Source organism: Dasypus novemcinctus, chromosome 20 (assembly GCF_030445035.2).
Source record: "Dasypus novemcinctus isolate mDasNov1 chromosome 20, mDasNov1.1.hap2, whole genome shotgun sequence".
Taxonomy (NCBI): Eukaryota; Metazoa; Chordata; class Mammalia; order Cingulata; family Dasypodidae; genus Dasypus; species Dasypus novemcinctus.
The window spans coordinates 43,822,048-43,848,781 of NC_080692.1; the positions used below are offsets into that span (position 1 = coordinate 43,822,048).

Sequence of the window (26,734 nt, forward strand, 5' to 3'; positions counted from 1 at the left end):
CAACAGGATTCCAGCCTGTGCCAGAGTGCCTGGATTACCACTTCTTCCCAAATGGCACCCAGTTTCAATGAGCCAAGACCACTAAGCCGGATACCCCCGATGTTCAACAACAAAAAACTGACTTGTACCAATTCTGATGGCTGTATCCGTAAGCTCAACCTATCAATTTTATGGCAAGTGCTTTCACTCCTCACACGGTTGCTGTTGTATCTGAAACACGCTGGGAATGTCCAGTGGAGCTGAGGGCATGTGCTGCCAGCAGGAAGGGGTCTCACACCACATGGACTGGCCAGCCCCTGGTCGGAGACCTGGCACCAGCACGCATGCTCTACTTATGCCTTGGTATTTGCTCATAAAGCAAATTTAGGGAGTTCCATTTTATAAAACGTCTGACTATTGAAAAAACATTTTGGTTTTATTTGTCCTACATATATGTGTGTCAGCATGTGGGTCTACGTTTGAGTATACTGCAAGGGTGCACCTGGAATAAGAATTTTATCATCCTCACTAGTCTCGTCTTTACTGGGTTGTTCTTTGAGTAGATTTATCCGGGAGGGATAAAGAAAGGGAATAAGGAGGTCGGAGGCTGCACCTCCTGCCCACCCAGCCCCCTGCCAGCTCCACCGCACCAGGTGCAGAAGCTGCTCCCGCACAAGGGGCCAGGACGGAGGGACTGAAAAGGCGGCTGCATGGAACGGTCTAGCCCCACACGCAACCCTTTCCCACTAGTATTAGATCTTATTGCAAATCTTTAGTCACCAGAGAGCTTCAAAACAGCTATCCCCGCCCCCATGTTATCAAAACAGGTTAACAAAAGAGAAGCCAGCCAGCATGTCTCCTAACCAGGTTTTCAACCTCCTGCTGCATGTACGCCATCCTAAGGAGAGTTCTAGCTTTCCCTTCCCAGGGCACACACGAGGAGGAGTACTCTGAGACCACTCAACACAGAGCTGATGAAACACATGGGTGTATATCGAGAACCCCATCTAACCAATGGGAAAAAGTGGGCAGAGGAAGTGATAACTGCTCCACCGGCAAGAGAAAAGTCTACCTAGAGAATATCACAGGTGCCTGTTCGCCCAGTTTTGAACAGTGGTGCCTGAGGGTCAGGCCTTAGTACTGCGCCTCTTCTCTTCCATCAGTGCCCCCAAATCATTCCTGGGCCTGGAGGGCGTCCTGCTCTCCATGTTACACTGCTCCAGCTCTGACTCAGCAAGACTGGCTCTTAACCCACCCAGCCTTCCGCCAGTCTGCCGGCCGCCCCCGCCAGCTCCAGGTCCCTAATCACATCCACCACGGTACTTCCGTTCTCAAGAGCTCACAAGGACTCCCGACCCCCCACTGAGCTCCATCCTAATTGCCAAGACAGCACCCCATTTCTCAGACTCCCATGATTCTGTTCCAGCCAATGTTCAGCACGGACTCTCAACCAAAAGCAGTTTCTCTCCTCTCTTCCAGGCTCCGCATCTTCCCCTGCTCCTTCTCCGCCCACCAAGTCCCCCCAGGCTCTGGGTACAAGTTTGGCTCTCTTCTCTACTCCTAAAGACCATTATTTAATTCCCTGACTCCTGGAGGTGCGTTACACCTGACACTTTTTCATATTCTCCCCCACAGCTACTATCATGGAGCCCAACAGTGATTTGCTGAATAAAAGAAAATGTCCTGAGCAGAGCTGGAGATTTTATTACCTGCAAGGAAGAAGTTTCTGTTTTTGTCATTTTCCCTAGTCCTTGTCCATCCCCATTCCAACCACCCACCATGGACTCATGCTCCACTAACAGAAGGCTTGATTCATATCAGCCTATCCTTCTCCAAGTTAGACCCAAGCATTCCCGCTCTGGGGAAAATACAAAATAAGTACACAACGACTTTTTAAAACCTGCAGCCTTTTCCTCTCTTCTGAACAGAATTTCCATCCTTTCTCTTAAGTTTCCAATTCCCCACAAAAATCTAAACTATTTCCCTGCCCTCCTTCCTGTGCTTCCTCCTAAAATAACATTTCTAGAAACTAGACTCATGTGATTTAAGCATCTCACAGTGATCTGTGTTTCCTGTTAAACCAAAGACCTTACTGGACATGAGGAGAACATGCAGCCAAGACGTCAGAGTAGAGTGGAGGGGACTGTCCGAAGCCCGGAAATGCAAGACTAGTGAGGACAAACCAAAAAACCACGTCAATTCAGAACATCCCCTCCCCCACACACACAATTATTCCCTCACAGAGAGTCAGTGCTGGAGGCGGAAAGCCCGGCGCGCCTTCCCTGCAGCCACTGCAGGGCACAGATGGGAGGCTTATTAGATCAATTGGAAATTTCCACCGCTATTGAAACAGGGTGCTTTCTGGAAAGAGGTTTGGTGACTACATTTACAAAATCCATAAACAATAAGCAGACAGAGAGAGACCAGAAGCAAGCAGGCTTCCGGCATCATTTTATGAGGCCATGAAACATGGTGTTTAGAAAGTGAGCCCTGAGGTCAGAAAGCCGGGAGTCTGAATCCCGAGTCAGGTGCGCGCACCTCTCCAAGCCCCATTTTCTTCATGCCAGTCACCTGCCCACGATCACAGAGCTCTAAGGGCTGAGGGGCAAGACTCAGAAGAGGAGGAAAAGAGACGGAGGAGGTGGAGAGAAATCCAACATGGAACGGATTTGAAGAAACCTCTAAAGCATGCCCATTCAAGAATGCAGTACATGAGAAGTCAATATTAGAAAAGAGAACAATTTATCATCATTTAGAAAATGTTTAAGTACATATTGGGAAAACCAAAGAGGACAGACTGGGAAAAAAAAGTGCAATAAGAAACTTCAGTAAGGTGGCTGACTATGCATCAAAGTGAATAACTTTCCTATGTATACACAATAATCACTTAGAAATTACAATGGAAACAAGATGTTACTGAATATAACAGTAGCAATAAAGATAAATAAAATACATAGGAAAACTCTTTATGTGAAATGTGCAGAACCTATAAGGAGAAAATTAAATACAAAATAAGGATCGACTACAAGTAAATGCATCTTATTCTTGGAGAGAAAGTTTCAATTTTGTAATAATAATACATACATTTAATGCAATATCAAGAGATTCCCAATGAATCTTTGGACTTGAAAAAGAAATCTCAATTTTATCTAAAATTAAATATGACAAAGGAACAGTGACTGGCCCTATCTGATATTAAAATTTACTCTAAATCTGCAGTAGTTGAGACAGTGCGACTACAGAATAAGACCGTGAGACAAGTCTATGGATTAAAATTCAGCCTTCAAAAATAGAGCCATATACAAAGGATTATCTAATATACATAAACTTGGCATTTCAAATCAGTGGACAGAGGTGTGGTGGGGTTTTTTTTAGCAAATGCTGCTAGAATACATGGGGGAAATTAGATTTATATCTTATTCTTTATACTAAAATAAATTCCAGATAGTTCTAAAATTTAAATGCAAAAAGCTAAATCATAAAATACCAGGTGAAAATATCTAGGACTGCAGGAAGCATGACAAAAGCCATAATATAAAACAACTGGTAAAGTCAAAGGCTTGGATATTTTTAGTCTTTACAGGAAAGAATTTTTTTTAAAAGCACAAACAAAGACAAAAGACACATAGAGAAAAATATTTGCAATAGGTATGACAAAGAGCTACAATCTTTTAACAAAGGACACTCTGCATATTAAAAAAGAAAAGATAAACAACTGAAGATTAAGTAAAAGACACCAAAGTGCCCTTAGCAGTAGAGAAAATCCATAGGGATAATAATAAATATGTGAAACAAAGTTCAGTCTCATTAATCATTACAATTATAATTTTTCACCTATATATTGGCAATTTTTAATGATAATCTATATTGTTAAGAGAGGTGGTAAACAGGCTCTTTCATACAAATATTGAGTCATAAAACTGATGGCTTTAATTGGAAGACAATTTGCAAATATTAATCAAAAATTAAATGGGTTATCTCATTACCCTGAAATTTTCCCTTTAAAAATATACACTGTGGAGATAATTGCAGATGTAAAACAAAACAAACAAGTTTCCAAGGATGTTTGTTGAGGCATTTTGGTTTTTAAAAAATTGAAAGAAAACCCAGAACAAAACACCATGCTTGGTCGATCCTTAAATGGAATTTTACATATGCATCTCTCCTTTTTGTACCACACATACTAAATGAGGTATGTTGTTGGTGAGAAAAAGAAGGATTTTTTCCAAATTTATTTCATAATTCAACTTTTATTTAATAAACACATATTAGCTATCTAGTGCTCTATAACAAATTTGATCCAAACATAGCCGCTTAAAAGAACAGGGTCTGTGGGTCAGGAGTTCCGCAGAGGCTGATGGACAGCCCTGGCTTCCGGTCTCTCGTGAAGTTGCATCAAGCTGCTGGCAGAGGCTGCTGTCAGGGGAAGCTGGAGCACACGCTGCCCGCTCGCTTACGTAGCTGGCAGGGGCCTCTGTTTTTCACTGTTAAACTCAGTTCCTTACCACGCAGGCCCTGCCAGAGTGTCCTTAAAAGCTGGCAGCTGACTTTTCCCAGAGCAAGCAGTCCAAGAGAGCAAAGGCGAGCACCCAAACAGAAGGCACAGCCACTTTATAACCTAATTTCAGCAGGACGTCCAATCACTTCTGCGTCATCTTCTGACTGGAGGAGAGCCACTAGGCTCGGTCTACACCCAGAGGGAGGAGACCACACGAGGGCATAAATACACTATACACGCTATATATTATATCATTCATATATGAGGTATATACAGGTTTCTATAGATGTAGACGTAAAAACACATAGTAAGGGAATTATGTATCCTGAGTTTTTGGAATAGTTCCAGTTTCTGCCTTGGCCTGTCATAATTATAACTTTTCTCTCAAGTCTCCCAGTTTGGATGATAAATAATTCTCTATGAATAGGAAAATGTCTGGGAAGATACATATCTAAATATTAACACTGTTTAACTCTAGGGAATGAGATTGAGGTGACTTTCATATTTGTTTAAGGCATGTGGATAAAGCTTTCACTTGTTGCAATAAGAATGCATTTCATTAATAAAGAATGTATACAAGACAGAAATCACTCCCTGGATCTACAGATTGTCTTTCTGAAGAACTCAAAATATTATTACATAGATTCTATTTCAGAGTCAGTGACTGAAGCCAAAAAAAAAGTCCCTAGGGATTTCTGCAACAGAGAAAAGGGAAAGAATAACTTCCCTTTTCAGGTGACACAGAAGGAGTTTCCACATGGCTCAATGTTTCACTCCCGTTCCGTACCCTAGTACAGGTTTGAATTCCCCTGGCCATAGAGTAGTTTGTATAGTTTCTTGGCATCCATCTCACAAACACAGGAGGAGTTAAGTGAATGGACTGTGACAGCTAGATGGCCAGGAGGGCCAATTGATCCTACAGCTAAGCGGCTGGTGTGAATCAGAGGTATTGGGCAGATGGGGAACAGGAGATGCCCCTCTCCCCTGATTTGAGCTCACAGCATTTTGCAGGGTCACTGAAGAGTGTGGTAAAAGCAGCCCTGATGTGAATCATATCTAAATTCAGGAGGTATCAGTTCACGTCACAGGTTGAAATTTTACCATTTGAGATTCACTCCTTTGTGTTAAGATATAGCGATACAAGGAGACATCAGGGAAGCGGATTTGGCTCAACTGATAGAGCATCCACCTACCACATGAGAGGTCCAGGGTTCAAACCCAGAGCCCCCTGACCCATAGGATGGCCCACGCGCAGTGCTGATGTGCACAAGGAGTGCCGTGCCACGCAGGAGTGTCCCCACATAGGGGTGCCCCACGCACAAGGAGTGTGCCCACAAGGAGAGCCGCCCTGCATGAAAAAAGCACAGCCCGCCCAGGAGTGGCACCGCACACATGGAGAGCTGACGCAGCAAGTTGACGCAACAAAAAGAAACACAGAATCCCGGTGCCGTCTGACAAGAATGCAAGTGGACACAGAACAACACACAGAGAGCAGACAATGGTGGGGGGTCGGCGCGGAAGGGGAGAGAAAAATTTTTTTTTTAATCTTTAAAAAAAGAAAAGGAGACATCAGACTCCGATTTGAACGCCTCCATGGTCTTCCCACAGCAGCGCAGTACAGCAGAGAGGAAGTCCCCAAGTCTTGAAACCAGAGACCATGTACCAGCTGCGTAAGCCCAGGCGAGCTCCCTGAGTTCTCTGTGCATAGTTTCCCCATCGCTAACATAGAGCTATCTTGCAAAGCTGCTGTCTTAACATGCCGAATGTTCTTGAAAGAGGGCCCGACGCACTGGACGCATCCATTAAAGGTTAGCTCTCGGTCCCACTTACAGTCTAAATGGCCTTAGGCAAAGGATTGCGCGCAGCCTGGTTCCTTGTCTGGAAAATAAGGATAATAATATCTCCCTCCTGGAATATCTGTGAATATAAATGCTATCACTGTGTAAAGTGCTTAAAACAGTGCCTGGCATATGGCAGACACAAAATAAACAACAACGATATTACTAAAAATACCATTACTGTCTGAGCAATGGAGCTGATTTTTCCAATCCAGGATTAACTTGCCTAATACCTTGTGCAGGAAAACATGCTGCAGAGTGCTGACACATAACTCTCGGCGCACAATAAATGTTAATCAAATCGAAACCCGATTTTCCATATTGCATCTCTATTTTTAAAAATCCGAAGAGAATTTTTTGCAATGTATACATCGCCAACCTTGAAGTCTGATGGACCAGAAGCAGTCTTCTGGGGCTTGATGGGTTCCTTCCTTCTGCAGCAGGACGGTCAGTGGGATTTTGTGCTGGAATGGGGTCCAAGGCTGGGGACACCAGCTGCTCAGTCAGCCACGCTCGGATCTGAGAGAGCCATTGGGTGAGTGGCCAGCCCTGGACAGGGCTTGAGGAGGGGACAGGGGTCCAGGCCACCGCCACAAGCACCCCGGGTTCCTGGTTAGCGTGAAGGGAGAACGGAGAGGGAGGGGAGCCTGCTGAGGGAGAATCCCTGGCCTGAAGAAGGGAGAGAACCTCCAATGGTCAAGAGGGAAGGGTCCCTGCCCGGGGCCTTCATCCCCCGGTGAAGTCTACTTGGCCGGAAGCCACGTTGGCCTGACAGGAGCTTCCTGAGCAGAAGGAAAAGGAAATGAGGAAGCCGGGGCGGTAGGGGAGTGGCTCCTTGGGAGGCGACGGTCCTGGACGTCCACGGCCCGGCCTCTGGACAGGGGCCGCTGGACACCCCGGCTCGCCAGGGGAGGCCTGCGTCACCCGCTCAGAATGGGCCGGAAATGGCGCCGCTGAGCGTCCCCTATGGTGGAGCCCTCAGGGACCGCTTAAGAAACAGGATTCAAGCACCTGGTTTTATGAGGGCACGAAAGCTTAGCCAGGGGAGAGGCCCATCAAAAGCCGGGCTTCTTCCTCTTCTCTGGGAGTCATGGCTCAGGCCCCACGTTGGGGCCCACGGTGCCAAGTCTTCCATCTTCTGTGTTCAGGAAGCTCAGGAGTCGGAACCAGCCGCCTGGCCACAGGGCACGGAATGGCCGAACCCGAGAGCAGTCCCAGCGGCCCCCCGCGCCCCCACCGGCCCCCTGCGACCCGGGCAGGCCTGCGAGGAGGCGCGGCCTTGGGCAGGCCCCGAGTGTGTGCAGTGAGGCTGCTTCTCCCCCCAGGACCGAGAGGCAGCAGGGGAGGCGGAGGGGATGGGGAACGCTCTAGAAGGACCACTGTCAAGCCTGGGAGGGCGGCAGGCCCTTCACCTCTGCATCACCCACCGCTCCATCCCTGGGCGCCCTGGAAGGGGAAAGGGACATGAGAGCTGGCAAGTGGAAAGGAGGCATGCGGGGACGGTCCCTTTGGCGTGGCGAGGACGGGGCGCCCCGGGGTGACCCCCCCAGCGTGTTCATCGGCTCCACCTGAGAAGGCTGCACGTGCAAGGGCCCCGTGCCCGTGAGGATGGCGACGGCGGGGCTCACCTGGGAAGCAGCAGTGAGCAACGACTCCTGCAGGCCCACGGGGCCCGCCGCCCTCTCCACCCAAGCAGCAGCTCCCACAGGAAGGTGGGGTCCAAGAGACCCATCAGAGTGACCCATGGCCGGAGCCTCAGGGGAGCCTAAGCAGGCAGAGCTGGCGGACGGAAGAGTTCTTAACTGTGCTTTAAAATAAAGAATACCCCAGGAGGCTCTTTCAGGCATCAAAGAGGATGAAAATGGATGAACTCTGGACCAGCCGCTCTGAGAATCGTCAGAGCAGGCAAAGGGGATGGAGGGCGTGAGGGGGTAGGTTTAATCTGGTATAGCTGAAGCAGTTATTGGGAAAGATAAAATGACTGGGTTTTTAGCCCCAAACTGAGACTCCCCATTTCTACGTCCCGGCTCTCCCTTGCCTTCCACTCTTGCTCTCCTCTCCTTTATTACGGCTGCTTTGACAGCAGGAGCTTAAAAGGGAGCTGTGGCCGTCGAACCAGCCTGCCTCGGGGTGTTTTGGATTCCAGGGTGCCTGAGCTTTGCTTTCCCTGATGGACTCAGGTATCTTTCAGCAATGCTTTAAAGTGTTTCTTCTCCCTGTTGTTGCCCATGTAGCATAGGTTAGCAAGAGTTGAAAACTATTATACCACAAAACTGGCCAAAAATGGAATGGAACAGAAGGAAAAATTGTGGTCCTTTCCAAACAGTAACAAATACAGACACATACAGCTAAGGCCTGAAAGTGACGTTAAGTCCATGCTTGTTTTTTCTTCTGTGAAAAGGAGTTGAGACACTCTTTGGAAAGTAAGTATAAAATCACTGCTCTTTTCATGTGTGTGTGTGCGCATATATGTTCTATAAAGACAAGGCCTCTATCCCCTTGATTTACCTCTGTCCTCAAAACCTAGTGTAAGGGAAGCAGACTTGGCCCAATGGTTAGGGCGCCCACTTACCACATGGGAGGTCCGCGGTTCAAACCCTGGGCCTCCTTGACCCGTGTGGAGCTGGCCCATGCGCGCAAGGAGTGCTCTGCCATGCAGGGGTGTCCTCCGCGTAGGGGAGCCCCACAGGAGCGCGCCCTGTAAGGAGAGCCGCCCAGCGCGAAAGAAAGTGCAGCCTGCCCAGAAGTGGCGCTGCACACACAGAGAGCTGACACAGCAAGATGATGCAACAAAAAGAAACACAGATTCCCGGTGCTGCTGATTAGGATAGAAGCGGTCACAGAAGAACACACAGCGAATGGACACAGAGAGCAGACAACTGGGAGGGGGGGGCCGAGGAAGGGGAGAGAAATAAAAAAACAATAATTTAAAACAAAAAACAAAAACAAAAACAAAAAAACCTAGCATAGTGTCTGGCACATAGAAGAAACCGAATACAGAGCTTTTAAACAAAGGAATGAATGAAGGAGTGAATTGGTAGTAAATATTTTTAGTGTTGATTCTTAATGTTAGGAAATAAATGGAAGCATCCCTAAAAAGTATTTAGACATCTGTCCATGGGCCTATGAGACAATCAAATGTTTTCATCCATCTAACAGATACTTACTAGACACTTCAAAAAATAAACAAAGGATTTTTCTTGTGATTGGGGATCTGAGACAAAGATAAACAAGTCTCAATCTTTGTCCCTAAAGCGCCAAAGTAACAGTAAGAATAGCAATTTCACAAAGTTGCAAGGGAGCAGACACGGGGCAGGGGCGATCGAGGCCTATGTCACCCCTATCACCAAAACGCTATCTCCAAAAAACCCACCAACACAAGCTCACTGCCGGAATTTGTACCATTTTACTCCACTCCTACCCTCCCACCAAAAGGATATGAGCTGTTCCAGATTCAAGCCCAACACTTTAAGTTTTGAACAGGAAATCGACTGAAAGTTACAGTCACAAAATAAAATGTTTCTGTTTTATGTAAGACATTTTTCTTTTTGCTTGAATTCTCTACCTTATCATGAAGCAAAAGTCATTTTCCTTTTTAAATGACTGCTTATTTCATTGCTTAATGAAATAAGAAAAAGATGATGTAAATCATCTTATAAGGTGATTGCTCTTTAAATATTTGCCTATATGCTTTATGATTTCCTATGCTCAGATTTCACCACATATACATGAAAAAAATTGTTTAAAAAATAGCACACAAAGTTGTCAGCAGCCTGAATAATTCTTTTTAAGAAAGCAATTTGTTCCAATATGGATATGTTTAAAAAAATTCACAATAAAAAACTTTTTTCCAAAACAAAAATAATAATGTTATTTTATTTAGTGATTTGGGAAAATCCTAAAAGTATAATGTTGAGTAAATAAAAGTAGAGAGAAAACTAAATATGCAGAGTACCTATAATTTAGTAATACATACACACACACAAAAACAGGGTTCAGAATGATTAAATCTGTGTGATGGGATTGTAAGTGTTTTCTTCTTTTCTCACCTTTACTACCATTTAAATTTTTTCTACAGTAAATATGCATTACATCCAAAATAAACACTACCATTTTTAAAAGAATCATAAGATATAAAGTCATGTATATATGTGCTACATCAACAATGGAAACAAACACTTCATTCAAAAACAAAAAACAAAAAAACCTCTTCTTGTGGCCTTTGAAATCTCTGGCATGGCCCTCGGTTCCTTAACCCCGCGGGGCTCTGAATTCATTTCCGCTTCCTCCTGGCACCTAAGCCAAGGAGTGGCACGGCTCCCACGTGCTGCGCCGCCTCCCCTCGCTCAGGGGCACACCCAGAAGACAGAGGGCGGACAACACAAAGGGCAGGAGCCGCTGCCGCCAAACTCAGCGTCGTGTCCACAGGAGACACCACCACCCTGGGAGCACATTCCTCAATTTCTTACTAAAAGTTTGCTAGTGACGCCAGACTCGAATGCACATTTTGTAAAATCAAGGCCTGTGTCTCGAGCTCATCACTGTATCTCCAGCACCAAATGGGCACACAAGAGGTAGCTGGCAAATGTGGTGGAATGAATGAACGGATGAATCAATGACCGGCCAGGTATCTTATTGCTGGGCCCTGCTCTCTTCTCTAAATTTCTGTGGGCCATATTAGAGCATCTTTCTTACTCATTCTTTGGAGGAGGAAGATGAAGAGGAAGGAATAAAATCATGGATCGCTGTCACAGGGTCCTTTCCTGAAGGTACAGGTCCCAGGCCCAGGATATTTTCCAGGACGTGGCTTTTCTATCTCCTCACAGGTTAATAATTAGCAGTTCTGCAGTACCCGGTCCCCTCAAGAGAAGTACTGCTCCCCCAGCTAAGGTTCAGGAAGGCCAAGTCGATTTTTCACGGTGACGAAGTTAATAAGTGACCGAATCGGGACCAGAAGCTGTTCTCTGGGCCCCGAGGCCCCAGCTCATCTCGGGGGGGACGAGGCGCCTGGCGTCCCACCCAACCAGGGAAGGCTGGCGACAACTCCAGGCCCTGCCAGGAGGCCAGCACGTCCAGCTCCCCCCCCAGACGCTGCGAGCTGAGGGACGGGCCCTTGGCATGGAGCCCAGCCTGGCCTGGCCCTGCGTCTCTCTCCAGCTTCTCCTCGCTCCGCTCCAACCACATCACCTTTCCCTCATTTCCCACATGCCCCTACCATCTCCCTTGCTCTGCTATAACCTCCATCTAAACCCAATTCTTCAAACTGTCCTGCACTTTGCCAGCCTTCGGCCTCCGCTTGGGCATCACTTCCTCCAGGAAGCCCTCCTTGGCCTCCTGTCTGGGTTAAGGGCCTTTCTCGTGACCTCTCCTAGCACCTATGCTTTCTTTTTATATTTCTACTGTAGCATAATTGTCTTCCTGTCTGTCCCACTGGATTCCAAATCGGGAGAAAGCAGGGATCACGTCCCCTGTGCTCGGCTCAGTGCCCTCAGCCCTACAGCAGCCCCTGGCACCGCAAAATAGACACCTAAAGAGGAAACAAATGGGTAAAGAACGTCACCAGCCATGGCCCTGCACCTCAGCTGCCACTACACTCCAAGGACCACAAAGCTTCTCCTCGTGGGAAGCGGATTTGGCCAAATGGATAGAGTGTCCATCTACCATATGGAGGTCCAGGGTTCAAACCCAGGGCCTCCTGGCCTGTGTGGAGCTGGCCCATGCGCAGTGCTGATGCGCGCAAGGAGTGCCGTGCCATGCAGGGGTGTCCCCCACATGGGGGAGCCCCACGTGCGAGGAGTGCACCCTGCAAGGAGAGCCACCCCGTGCAAAAAAAGCACAGCCTGCCCAGGAGAGGTGCTGTGCACACGGAGAGCTGACACAGCAAAACGACGCAACAAAAAGAGACACAGATTCCTGGTGCCACTGACAAGAATGCAAGCGGACATAGAAGAACACACAGCAAATGAACAGAGAGCAGACAACTGGGGGGAGCATGGAGAGAAATATATTAAAAATAAATCTTAAAGAAAAAAGCTCCTCCACGATAGTTAATTGCACACACCCTGGAGTCACGCTGGCTGGGTTCAAATTCCAGCTGCACCTCTTACTGTGAAACCCAGGCCAAGGTGCCAAAACAGCCCAGGGCCTCAACGTCCTCATTTGTAAGGTGAAGGTGACAGTCGTGTCCACCTTAGAAGTCTGCTATAAGGATCAAAGGACCTAAGAAATATGTAGTGCTCAGAACACTTTCTGGAACATAGAAAGTGCCATGTAAGAGTTGTATTTTATTGCAATTGTTAGAACTTTGTTCTCAGATTACATAATCTCCAAATTCTCTCTATAATGTAGTTCTGATGTCTGAAAAAAAATGCACTTTGCTTGCATTCTTTTTTTCAACAGTAATGTTTTCTTCATTAGTTTCAGGGCACTAAAAGAGTTCAAAATAACTTCAGTCACTTTTGTTTTGTTTTGTTACCATGAAATCCTCAGGATTAGATCATCACTTACTCGTGGAGCTGCTGAGTGCAGTCGTGTTTTGAGTTGCCCGTTCAAAGCCTGCCTTTGTGCCGAAGGCAGGCCCACACCCGTAACCTAGCAAAGGCTTGTCACATAATCGGCATCCTTCCATACTCGTGGAATAAATAAACAAATGACAAGAACTACTCTTAAGAGCTTACAAAACGCAAGGTATTGTTCCCCCCCAAGCGTTACATTTATCATCTCACTTAACTGTCATCACAAACACTACGAGGTAGGAATATATATTATACCCATTTTTCAGATGACAAAAACAAAGGCCTAAAGAAGTAGGCAACTTGCCCAGCCAAGGTCACACAGCTCCTGGGAGAGCCAAGATGGAAATGAAAGCTAAAACCTACTACCTATCTTTTACTAGAACTCTGTCAGCTGTGTCGTGAGAGGCTGTGCTAATAATGCATCGGCAACAGCACTTTCAGGGAGGCGGACTTGGCCCAGTGGTTAGGGCGTCCGTCTACCACATGGGAGGTCCGCGGTTCAAACCCTGGGCCTCCTTGACCCGTGTGGAGCTGGCCATGCGCAGCGCTGATGCGTGCAAGGAGTGCCGTGCCACATAGGGGTGTCCCCCGCGTAGGGGAGCCCCACGCGCAAGGAGTGTGCCCCGTAAGGAGAGCCACCCAGCGCGAAAGAAAGTGCAGCCTGCCCAGGAATGGTGCCGCACACACGGAGAGCTGACACAGCAAGATAACGCAACAAAAGGGGAAACACAGATTCCCGGTGCCGCTGACAAGAATACAACAATAGAAGCGGTCAGAACACATGGCGAATGGACACAGAGAGAAGACAACTGGGGGGGAAGGGGAGAGAAATAAATTTTTTAAAAAAACCAGGACTTTTAGGATAATTCACAATTTTGTGAAAAGACAAGCTAGCCATACCTTATGCTAATATACATGGTGATTTAATTGGCCCAACTAGTTTACTAAAACACTCTTCTCCAAAATGAAGACAAATGAGCCCCTAAGTTGCAAAATGAACGTATGTCACATGAGTATTGCTCTTCTGGGGCAAATCAAGGCCTCTACGACCTCCCCCGTTTGCAAGGCAAAGAGCAAGGGGCCCAATGAAGGCCCAAACAGCATATATCTAAATACTGAAACATTGGAAATAAAGCCGACACGCAGGTACATAAAATATGTTATAGCTTCTTAACCTACTCTCTGGACAAATGGACCCAGATAACCTGAAATGCCAGATTTGAAGTGAGAATTCTCTCAATCTGCAGGGACTTTGGCACTGAAATACGGCAGAGCAGGCACATTCCAGTCCATGCACATGTGGGGACGCCCAGTCCTGCAGCCAGGCTCCTTCCACGGCTTCCCCACCCCACGAAGACGGTCTCTGGGCCACCCCTTAGGGGCATTCTCCAGTGAGGCATGTATTTGCTGGGGAAAAAAAAAAGGCAGCACAGAAGCCCCATGCAGGCCGGCCCTGGACCTGAGCTTGGACCGTTTGGGCAGGGAATTCCAGGGTCTATGAGGGCACGCAGAGCCTCGGCCCATGGAGGAAGCGAGGCCAAAGGACAGGGCGGGGCCCCCAAGATGCAAGGGAGGCACTGAGCGAACCTTCCACAGCTCTCCCCGCTAAGCTTGCCACGGAGCCAGGTGCTCACAGCGCACAGCCTAAGACCACTCCCCTCTCGCACCCTTCCCCACCCCTCCTTCCTGCCTATCTATCAGAGTCAATTCCTTTTCCAGGAATACTTGAGCCCTTGGAAACACCCCTTTCTCTAAACTGTCCAAGAGTTTATAGTCTATGGTTTTCAAATGTAACTCATTTAGCACATGGTGTTTTCTGGATGCTTCTAATCCTGTCAACTGGGCTGTTTTAGTTTCTTTACAGCAGTGGTCCTCAACCAGGACCCTCAGGGGACATTTCTCTAAGTCTGGAGAAATTTCTCATTGTTACATTCAATGGGTAGAGGCCAGAGATGCTGCTAAAATACCCTACAGTGCACAGGATACCTGCCCACCAAAAAGAATCACCCCACCCAAAATGCCAATAGTGCCGGGGCTGGAAACCTCAGCTCCAGGGGAAGGTCTCTTTGAGAATAGAGAATATGCTGTTTACAACTCTGAATCCTTCACACTGCCAAGCAGAGTGCTAGACATGAAGTAGGTTCTCATTAAATATTTGTTGATTGACTGGCTCTCTGGTCCCACAGCTTTCTAAAACTTTAATTCACTCAATAACGCTACAAAAATTTCAATGTGCCAGGGACCAACTAGTCTCAGGAAATGCAAAGGGCAATGAGAAACAGTCCCTATGCCCAAGAGCTTAAAATGAGTGGAGAAGCAGACAAATCAACAGAGCGATCTGTTAGCACAATAAACACACCTGTCACTACACAATATTTATATATTTATCCATGTATCTTCTAGTCCTTCCTCACTAGCCTGTAAGTTCCAAGATAGCAAGAAATTTGCTAAATTCACTGCCCTAGTCCCAGCATCTTTTATGCAGGGGTTCTTAACCAGGGGTCTGTGAGCTTGAACTGAAATTCAAAAGCACATTGTTCTTGTGGGGACGTGTGGGTGCAGGTGTGATCCGTTCGTGAAATAATGCACAGTGTAGTGTGGACTTAGTAAGGGGTCTGTGGTTCTCTCCTGGCTGCCAAAGGCTCCGTAGGGCAAAAAAAGGTTATGAAGCCCTGCTCTACAGTAATAGGGGCAGACACACAGTGGTGGGTGTTTGGGATAAATGGAAGAAATGCACTAACATCCGCAAGACGAAGAAAACAGAGGGGAGACAATTCTAGCGCAGCCTGGGGCGGGAGGAACGGGTGAGGGAAGCCGCCATGAAGACAGAAGCCAGGGACTGAGCACCGGTGACACACCAGTCCTAAATGTACTAAATGCATTAACTAATCTAATTCTCACAACGATGCTCTGACAGCCCCGCCTTCCCAATGAGGAAACGGACATCCGAGTCCAGCTTGCTCGGGAGATAGCAAGGGCAGGGGCAGGCTTGGCGCCCCCGCGAGCTGACCTCAGAGGCTCTGCTCTTTTTTGTTTTTTTTTAAAGATTTATTTTATTTATTTTATTTCTTTCCCCTCCCCCCCCACCCCACCCCACCCCACCCCAGTTGTCTGTTCTCTGTGTCTATTTGCTGCATGCTTTTCTTTGTCCACTTCTGTTGTTGTCAGCGGCACGGGAATCTGTGTTTCTTTTTTTTGTTGTGTCATCTTGTTGTGTCAGCTCTCCGTGTGTGCGGCGCCATTCCTGGGCAGGCTGCACTTTCTTTCGCGCTGGGCGGCTCTCCTTACGGGGCGCACTCCTTGTGCGTGGGGCTCCCCTATGTGGGGGACACGCCTGCGTGTCAGGGCACTCCTTGCGCGCATCAGCACTGTGCATGGGCCAGCTCCGCACGGGTCAAGGAGGCCCGGGGTTTGAACCGTGGACCTCCCATGTGGTAGACGGACGCCCTAACCACTGGGCCAAGTCCGCTTCCTGAGAGTCTCTGCTCTTCACCACCACACAGGAGTGAGCAGGAACAGGTGAAGGAAGGACACACCAGGCGGTGGGTGTGATAGGCACCAAGCCAGGACGGCCTGACCCAGTTCAGGAGCTGAAATGATACTAAATATCAACACCACTAAAGCATGAAGAGGAAAACTAAGGGAAGATGACACTGGAAAAGCAACCAGGGCCAGATCCTAAGATATGGATGGATAGATGGATGGACGGACGGATGGATGGACGGACATATACATGCATACATAGATCTCAATACATCATTTATCCAAGAGTATCAGGGAACGGAGGTTAAGAATCAAATAGCTCTGGGTGGGAATTGCAACCCCATCACTTTGCCAATGGACCTCTCTGAACCTCCACTTCCTCACCTACAGAACGAGCACCATAAGAGTACCTATTTTATAGAGCTGCTATTAGGAAAAAGTAAGATAATGTATATAAACACTGAGGGGGGGCCTGGCACATTTCATGTGTCCAATAAACGTTAGTGATTTGTTTTTGCTTTCATGGTTACCATTAATGAGGTTTTCCCACGTTCATAAACTTGCAACAACAGAACTGAAGCTTAGTCCTTAAGCACCACACCCATCTTTTTTTTTAAAATACCTGAAGCTTTTGCCATCCTCAGGGATCAGAAATAGAGAAAGAAAGGCTGCAGGGCGCTAGAATTGCTTGGAATAGCCATGTGTTCAGAATATGGGAAAGAAAAGAGGAACTTAACTGCTTAGAGTAATGGTGACCACGCAGTGGACACACAGAAACTTCAAAACACCTGCTTCAGTGTGGCTCCCCCTCTCCTAAATCCACCTGTACTGCCGACAGGGACGTGCCACCTCTGCCGACAGCTGACACAAAGTCCTTGGACACTTGATGTTTACCCACTTGCAGGAGCCACACCCCAAGCACCTTTGCATCCCAGGCTCTTTCTACAGTGGTCTCAGGGGGCACAACTTAATCACATTCCATGCAGGAAACACAAGTACTTCAACACCTCCCTGCCTTGGTGTTTGCTGCTCCCTGTCTGGAGTATCCTTCTGCCCTCACCTCTTAGCACTACCCCATCTTGCCAGGTTTTAAGGCTTAGGATAAACACCACCTCCTCCCTGAAGCCTTCTCTGATTTCCCTCCCACCAGAAGAACTATACATCACTTCCCAGCGCCTCCCCTGCCCTTTTCTTATGCTCCTATTGGTAGAACATCCATATATTGAAGAGATATGCAGCACGCATCACTCAGGGTGCTTCCTGCAATCCATCATGTAATTCTCACTACCACCACCAACATGAGACCTTACTACAAACCCCATCTTACAAATGGGGAGACTGAAGCTCTGGGAGTTGAATTTACCAGTTATCACAACGAGAAGGCGATGCAGTCAAAATGCCAACCGTGGTCGAGCCGACAGCTCGCAAGTCCATAAGCTTGCCCCTGGGCTGGGTCGCCTCTCTACCGCAGCCCTATCCCAAGCGAGGTAGTTAATTATAGCCATGTGTGTCTCTCCCGTGGGGTTTTGGTAAGTTCCTTGATGGCAGGAAAGAAGGCATGTTCATCCTTGTAAATGTGGATCAGAATTTATCCATTTATATGAAGTTGTTACAAGGATAAAACTGAGGCAATACATAGAACGCACTTAGCATGGTGCCAGGCAGATAAGCATCTGACAACTTGTTGCTGCGGCTGTGGTTACCACGTCAAGTGCCTTGCACATAAATCGTGAGCTGAGGGTCATGCCTGAAGAATGGAAATAGGGAGGGATCCCCTGGGAGAGACAAGGCTCCTCTGGTTTGGCATTTTCCCACACTACTTGGCTACTCAGAGGCAACAAATGTTAAAGAAGCTCCGGAGAGAGGGTCTATTGATTTCTCTTTCTACTGCCAGAGGAATTTTGGGAAAACTTCCTATTAATTCAAAAATCTTGCAGCTTTGCTACTTTCTCATTGCCTTTTCCTAGGCAGTTTGTCAGGATCCCCCTCTATGTGAGGAGAAGAAAAAAACCACAAAATTAAATAGAAGCACAGACAGCAAAATAAATTCTGAAACGCCTGTGCTTGTAAACATAATGAAATACTTCCTTTAACCTTCATAGCATAAAACAGTATTTTAATTCGTGTTTATTTACTTATCTGATTTTGTCTGTGACCCCTAAGTAGGAGATAAGCTATCTCAGGGCAGGCAAACTGATTAAATACGGTTGACTGACTATTACAAATATTTGTATGTAGGTGTAGACGTATATATTTGTACAAATATATGGAAATCATTCCATGATTTATGAATAAATGTGCACATACCCCACTTATAAGACCATTTTGTACATAAACACAGCACACGTATTTTGTGTTTAAGCACAGGATGTTTTGGACTAGAGAAACAGAGTTCCCCTTTATGCCAAAGTTGTGTCTCAACATAAAAAGGCTTTCTGGCTGACCTAATGTTTAACAAACCTACTAGTGCCCACATTCTAACAATGCCGATGTTTAAAAAATGGATTTTATTAAATGTGCAGAGTGAAATAAGAAGGCTTTGTCTTGGGAAACGGACTTTGGCCCAGTGGTTAGGGCGTCCGTCTACCATATGGGAGGCCCGCGGTTCAAGCCCCGGGCCTCCTTGACCCGTGTGGAGCTGGCCCATGCGCAGTGCTGATGCACGCAAGGAGTGCCCTGCCACGCAGGGGTGTCCCCCGCGTAGGGGAGCCCCACGCGCAAGGAGTGCGCCCATAAGGAGAGCCGCCCAGCGCGAAGGAGGGAGCAGCCTGCCGAGGAATGGCGCCGCCCACACTTCTCGTGCCGCTGACGACAACAGAAGCGGACAAAGAAACAAGACGCAGCAAAAAGACACAGAAACAGACAACCGAGGGAGGGGAGGGGAATTAAATAAATAAAAAATAAATCTTAAAAAAAAAAAAAAAGGCTTTGTCTTGATAAACGAAAAAAACTTACTTTCTTTTAAAACTCCCTGCCCTTGTTAGCGTAAGTGCACTGGGAGGGGACACCATTAATGTTTGCAAGGCTGGCAAGGGAAGCAGGCTAGGTTCTTTCGGACTCATTTCAGTTATAACATACACAGGAAAGCACCCTCTATGGCAGAGATCACAGCAGCCACTTACTGGGTATACAATGTGCCAGATTTTTGGCATCAAATACTTTATTTAAACTGTGTAACAACCCTGCAAGGTAGATGTCATTACTCCAATTATAAATAAGGAAGTTAAAACTCAGAGGGTCGCTCAAGAAAGATACCCCGCTGTTTATTTAGCAATGGCCCAATCCACTTAAAAATCCAGGATTCCACTCTGAACCCCAGCCTCTATTTAACTGGCAATAGTGCCACGAACACAATTTTAAATATACTGCCTCTGAAGTCTATGTGTGGAGGAAGCTTTAATAGGGTATACATTTCAATAAGCAATTCTCTGCATACAGAGACTACAGCAAACGACAGTCAAGCACAGTCGATTATTCCAGGCTCCGAACAGCAAGGAGCAAATGTATCTCAGAGAGGCTCAGCCTGCGTTTCTCGTAATATGAAGCAGTTTCCACTCGATTGTGTCCTCCAAAAAGAAATTTGTTCTCCAACAGAGCTTCATTATTTCTCCTCCCATACAAAAAACAAGGGACTCTCATTGCAAACTAATGGGAAATTCTTAACTCATTTCCCAATGTTACTTGCAGTGAAAGCAATTTCTGCCTTCAGAGAAAATAACTGCTGTCTGCTATGCTGTTGGGTGCTTTAGGGGCCAACAATCAAGGTGAGGGTGCAAGAAAATCCACCCTTATGTACTTCTAAGGCAGGGGTTCCTAACCAAGGGTCTGTTAGCGTCAACAGAAATTCAAAAAATAAAAAGCATTATTCTTGTGGGGACAAGTTAGTGCAGGTATGATCTATTTATTAAATAATATACAGTGTAGCGTGGACTTAGTAAGGGGTCCGTGGTTTTCACCTGACTGGCTCAGGAGTCTGTGGGACAAAAAAGGTTAAAGGGGCTGGGACTATTATAAAATTCGATAGTAGAATTCTATACCCAGAGAAGAAAAGCCTTCCCTCCAAAGTCTGCAACCTTCCTCCAAAAAAAAAAAAAAAAAACCAGACTCTTTGACCTTCCTTCCAGGAGCAGGCCCAAGAAGAGGAAGAAAACTGTACGTTGAAGAAGTTTTCAGAAATCTGTAGATGTTTCTGAGCCCTTGTAACTAACAGCAGTGAAGCATGATCAAGGTGACTCTCACTTGTCCCTCCCCTGCTTGGAACAGTCCTGCCTGGAGCCGAGGGAGGCCACCCAGACGGCGGAGCCGGCAGGAGCCGCTGACCCAGCATCTCCAGGCCAAGTCGAGGTGAAAAGGGCACGGCCCGGCGGTCACCTCAAAAACCCAAGAGAGGCTGAGGGAGAGGGGAGACACGTCCGCCTTCCTCCCAATGTAACATACAACCCCTGTCTCCAGGGACTTATTCTTCCACAAACTGAAATTCCCAGAAAGGAAGGGAAAAACCACAACCTCCAAGTGACCCTTGCAGTTCTGATTCCCAACCGATCTTAGTTTTCTGTTTTCTGATCTCACGCCTCCCTAAAGCACATTCCCACCCTCCAGGAGAAAGCACCCACAGTCAGCCAAGAAAAAGATCTGGGAGTTTTGGGGCATTTCGTGATAAAATTCCAGCTCTGACACGTCAAGGCACATGACCTTGGGCAAGTAGCTTGTCCTTCGAAAGACTCGCTTTGCCGTCAGTAGAATGGCGATAATAGAGCTGTCATCGGGAGACTGCTGAGACATCAACACAAAAAACGCACAGTACCCTGCTCCTCGTGGGACAGCATCAGTAAGAGCTGCGTGTGTGCGGTGGGTTCACGCCGCAAAGCATGTTTTCATTTCCCAGCCCAAGACTTGCCAGACCTTCACCTCTCTCATTAGTGATTTGTCACCAGCCCTTCCCAGCCCTTCACCTGCTTCTCAGCTTCAAAGGTCTGCAGAGCCCAGGACATAAATTCTCATTTAGTACCAAGGACAAAGTTATCCTGGGTTCTCCTTCCCACCGGTCATCGGCCAATCCTGAAAACTGCCATCAGGCTTGGGGAGAGATGCGCCCAGGCTTTACCTGTGCAAAGCGGGTCTGTGCGCATCTTCTAGGACCAAGGGACGGGGAAGGCAGCCGGACTAAAGTCAGCAGGTTGGCAATGGCAAGGAAGCGGGGTAGGACAAGGACCGGCCGGCGGGGACGGCCGTTCGGGGCAGTCCTGGCCGGCGTCCCCGGCGACGCGCGCGGGAGGGCCCGGGTACCTGAAGGCTCTGGCCGCCGTCGCGTTCCTCCGCCACGCCGTGCCCTGCTGCAGCACGCCCTGCACGATCTCCTTCTCGTCGGGCAGCCGGTAGACAGGGAAGACGTAGAGCCAGCAGAGCACCACGACGCAGAGGGCACTGGCGCCCACCGGCAGGCGGGTCCGCGGGAACTTCCACGCCAGCATGGCCACGGCCCCTCTAGACAGATGTCGCCAGGTCTTCCCGCAGAGGCTCATCGCAGCCCCGGGGGGCGGGCAAGGGCGGGGAGCGGAGTCTCAGCACGCCCCTCGGGCAAGGGGCAGCGGACAGTCCCCCCGCCGCCGCCCCCCCTCCCGCCCCCCCGCGCACGCACACCTTTCGCCTTGTGCCTTCCTCACGCACGGCTCAGAGGTGGGCGCACGGATTGTTCTTTTTAAATGCAACTTTTGCAAGGATGGTCGTTCTAGGGGAAGTGGCCGGGGGTCCGGTCCCGAGCGGCGGCCATGGTCGTTTCCCTGCAGACGAGGGGCGCTGGGGTCTCCGAGAGCCGGGAGGGCGGGTGCCCCCAGCTCTGCGCTCCCACCGCCCGGCGGGGAGCCCCGGCCCCGGGCTCCGCGGCGTCCCTCGCAGGGCGTCCCTCTCGCGCGCTGCGCCTTCGCCCTTGGCCGCGTCTCGTCGCCGCCCGCGCCGCCAGGCAGCCCCGGGCGCGCTCTCCGCGCCGCGCCACGTCCCTGGAAATTTCCACGGCGCCGGGACCGCTAGCCGGCCCCGGGGTGCTGCGCCTCGCCCCGCAGGGCCCGGGCTGCCCAGCCCTGGCCGAGGAAAGAAGAAGTGGCGCTCATCGGGGCATCCGGCGGCGCGCCGCGGCGCCCCGGGCCGCGCGCCGGGGACTGGCGGGGCGCGGGGTCCCTCCTCCCGGCCGCCCGCCGCGCCGCCTCCAGCCACCCGAGGGTCGGCGACGCTCCGCCAGGGCGCGCGCCCCTCGCCGCTGCCCTTGTTCTCGGGAGCGAGAGCGGAGGCACGGACCCGCACGCGCGCACACACGCGCACCCGCGAGGGGCGCCCGAGCGGGGCAGCGGCGGCCTGGGCGCCCTCCCACTGGGGGCCTCCGAGTGCGCAGCGCGGCGTCCAGGATGGGCGGGCGCCTACTCCCCCCAAGCTTTGCCACCCCCACGGCCCGAGCCTGCCGGGGCGCGCCTGCGCGTACACACACACACACACACACACACACACACACACACACGCGGCGGCGCGCGCACGGGGCCCGCGCACCCCGGGGTCCTGCGCCTCGCCCCCGCCCCGCGTGCAAAGGCCGGGTGGCGGCCACTAGGGTGGGTGACGGGGGCCCGAGCCCGCAGACCCCGCGCCCCGGTCCCGCCTGGGGCCGCCCGCCCCGCCCAGAGGCGAGGGCCGTGGGTTCGGAGGCGTCTTCCTCGCTCCCGCCACGAGCGTGTCGCCACCCCGACCTCGGAAGCGCGCCAGCCGCCTCCTCGCGGAACCCGGGGCGCAGCTGCTGGCCGCTTCTGCAGCGCGCGGCGGCCGGCGCCCCGCGCGGGAACCGCCTAGCGGAGGCCCCGGCGCACTTGCTTCAGCATCCCGTCCCTCGGAAGGTGTGCCAGGACAAAGAAGCCCGGCGGCCTGCTCCCCGGGTCGCCTTAGTCAGCCCGAAACCAAAATCCAAGGCCATAGCTCGCTTTGCTCAGCGCCCCGGGGCAACCGATCGTGACGGCTGCGTGGCCCGGTACCCTCCAGTGCCCTTCTCCGCTGAGAAGAGGAACTTGGAGAAGTTGGTGGGCTGCCAAATGACCACCGGAGTCTCACTGTCCCAACGCCACTAGGCTGTCCTGGAAGAGCGGCCCACTCCCCTCTATCCCAGGCGTACCCCAAAAGTCAATAGAGACGGGAAAACATTAAATTCCAAAGTTACATCCTACCCCAGTGGCGCCGAGTGAGGATTCTTTAAAAGGAAGATCAACTTTAGTCCTTCAAAGTAACCAGGCAACCTTCTTCTGTTCTTGGGATTTGGAATGGGGGGGGTGGGGGTGGGGGAGGATTCCTTTACTTGCCAGGGCTGTGAATAAATAATCAGTTGCCATGATTCGCATAATTTAAATAAAACAAAGGCCATCCCAAGTTCTCTTTTCTTCCCAATGTCCAAGGAGTACATGTGGAATAAATAAAGTAACTAAACCAATAAATAAAAATAAGGTACGTGCAGTTATAGAGGGTAATAGAAACGTTTCTCCGTTTTTAAAAAATGCATCAAAGCCTTGCATCACAGACTTCTGTGATGCAATGCATTGTTTTCCCTTCTTCTGAAAACTGAGATTCTCTGCCCTGGCTTTTGACCCTCAGCCCTGCATTTCCCCAGCTTGTAGCCGTCCTGCCAGGCCAGTCCCCTCACGCTTCCCGGTCACGCCGGAATAGCTGCTTCACTGAGCTGCGATCCATGTTCTCCCTGCGCGGAATGCCATTTTTCTCCCTCCTATACAAATCCGATTCATCATTTTAGGCCCAAGCCTGGTTGCTACGAATTTCCTCCCCACTGATGTGTCCCCAGAGCCCAAAAGCCACCGGGCTTCACAGGAACCCAGCGAGTGCCTGGGGTTTCCACACTTACTCTCGGAATGCCTCTGTTATTTGCTGGCTTTAACAGATGGTTAAACACTTTACTGCATTGCCTTGTGTTGCTAGCATTTTTCATATGTGAGTTTATCTCATCAGCTGGGAGTAGTTGGTTTCATATATAATGAAAAGCCTGTGCTTTCATCCAAATTAGGACTCTACATATCTGGGGGAAGAGGAGAAACAATATTTTCCTCCAGGTACCAAATCAGACTTGAGCACTGTTTTAGTCAGCCAAAGGGGTGCCAATACAAAATACCAGAAATCTGTTGGCTTTCACAAAGGGTATTTATTTAGGGTACAAGCTTAGTTATGAGGCCATGAAGAGTCAGTTTCTTCCCTCACCAAAATCTTTTGCCACATGTTGGAGCAAGATGGCTGCCGACATCTGCCAAGGTTCTGGCTTCCTGGGTTCCTCTCTTCCCAGGGTTCATTTCTTCCAGGCTCAGCTCCTGTTTTGTCCACAAGGTCAGCTGTAGACTATGAGGCTCTCTAGGCCTTGCCTTTCTCCACAAGGTCAGCTGTAGACTAGCAGGCAAACAGCTCTGCCTCTCTCCCCGCGGGCTTCTGCCATGTCTAAGTAGCTGTCTCTATTCCTCTGTGTCCTTCTCCTGTGCATTCACTTCCTGGTCTCCAGCTCAAAATCTCCAACTCTCTCTTCTGCCATGTTGTTTTCTCTGTGAGTCCTCTCCAACCAAGGGGGCGGGGATGCAACGTCCTACTGATGTGGCCCAATCAAAGCCTTGATCATTATTTAAACAAGTAAACCTCGGAATCCAATATAATCTAATATGCCCAGAGGAAAAGACCAGTTTACGAACATAATCCAATATTTCTTTTTGGAATTCATCAAATGATGAATTTGGAATAATATCAAACCTGCCATAAGCATGTATATTCTCAAAAATAATTGCTGCTTGATTAATGAGGGCCTCAAATTTATTCGGGCTGTTGCTAAGGCAGCCCTGTTTAAATAAAAGTATAAACCACCAATTTTAATGTTTTAAATAAAATATGTTAACTGATGTTGCCCTTACTTGTTTATATGACTTTTAAAAGGTAGGACTTAGGTACTCTTACATTTCTGAAACTGAGTATGCTTGGAGGACACAAACAGGGTTTGCAGAGAGACTAAATTACTTTTAAATCTCTGTAAATGCTTGCAAAAAAATACGAAGGTGTGGGATCCAGTAGAATGAGCCCCATCTTTAGACAAACCTGGCTCAATTCCCATCTCTGCCCCTACTAAACAGGGATCGTTCTCAGTTACCTGAACTCTGAACTTTGTCTTGCTCATCTTGAAAATAATGATCACGGTAACTTTGCTATTATGGATACTCTAAAAGTTCAGCAGTAGCAACGCACGGCTGCGCTTTTACTGGTGCTCGCAATCTTCTTTTAGAAGAGCAATGTAAGAGGGAAGGGTGGAAGACAAAGCAATTTAACATATTTAGTCCCAACTACCAAGTCAGTTGACTAAGTAGAAAAGAATGCCCGTATAAAGGCTTTAGGAACGGGTTGAGCCAAGATGTAAAGTTAAAACCCAAAGAATATAGTGTGACAGAAGGCAAGGGAACAAAGAAGTCACCAGGTTGTGCAGAGAAAGAAAGAAGCTTCGAGGAATTATGCCATCTAATCAATAACTAAATTCTATCAATGCTCTCTTTGTTCTGTCTTTAGAATCCAAACTTCCCTTTTTAACCCACCTGCCACGATCCCAGTTCTGCTTCTGATTTTCTTTTGTCTCCTAACATTCTCCTTGCCCACAGTCCTTTCACCCCATCCATCATGGGTCCCACTGCTGTATTTAGCTTTTTAAGAAACTCTTTTACTCACATCATCTTGCAGATGAACAATGACTCCCCAATGCCTGTGTTTGAGTGTCTAAAATCCATGGCATTGCGGTCAGTCTCACCAACCGTTACTTTCAGCCTTTCACTCCCAAGTAAACAATTGCCTCTAACCAAGTCATTCTACTCTGTGACCCCAGCTCCCTGAGCCTGCTTCATTCATATTTGTGTCCCTTCATTGCAAATTCTGTCCCATTTCCTCTGCATACCCGTCTCTCACCCAAATCAAAACCTTATCCATTCAATGACTGTCTCTTTTCTCCACAACATCCCAGGCCGTGGCCCTCTCCTCCCTTGTGATTTTATGTCAGTGTCTCTAAACTGCTTTCAGCGATGGATCAAAAACTAGGGCAGCACGGTCTGAATTTCCCTTTTGTGTTCTTATCAGCATGTTAGATTTTCAGGATTTGCCTTCTCAGTTAGATTTTTAAACTACTTACAAGCAGGCACCAATCAAATACAAATATTTATTAGCCATCTGTTAGGGGCCAGCCATATGGCAGCTCTAAAGATTCAGCTGCGAACCAGACAGACGAGACCCGCCCACACAGTCTGTGTCCTGGTCCTTTGCAGCACCCACCGGTCCTTTGTGCATTAATGGGGGTAAAGTGTTATTCATGACAGTGCTCACACCGTTCCTGCTAGGATCATAAAACATACTTTTTCTGTTATTCAAGGAGC

The 26,734-nt window shown here is 48.7% G+C and overlaps 1 protein-coding gene across 1 annotated transcript in view; it reads right to left on the reverse strand.

Moving 5' to 3' along the window:
* Positions 1 to 22,543, reverse strand: part of ST8SIA1 (ST8 alpha-N-acetyl-neuraminide alpha-2,8-sialyltransferase 1) — a 149,596-nt gene extending 127,053 nt beyond the window's left edge. The window contains exon 1 of the mRNA XM_004448656.3: positions 21,600 to 22,543. Within this exon, the coding sequence (XP_004448713.2) occupies positions 21,600 to 21,835 (236 nt within the window). The 5' untranslated portion in view covers positions 21,836 to 22,543. The remainder of the gene's footprint in view (positions 1 to 21,599) is intronic.
* Between the last annotated feature and the right edge of the window lie 4,191 nt (positions 22,544 to 26,734).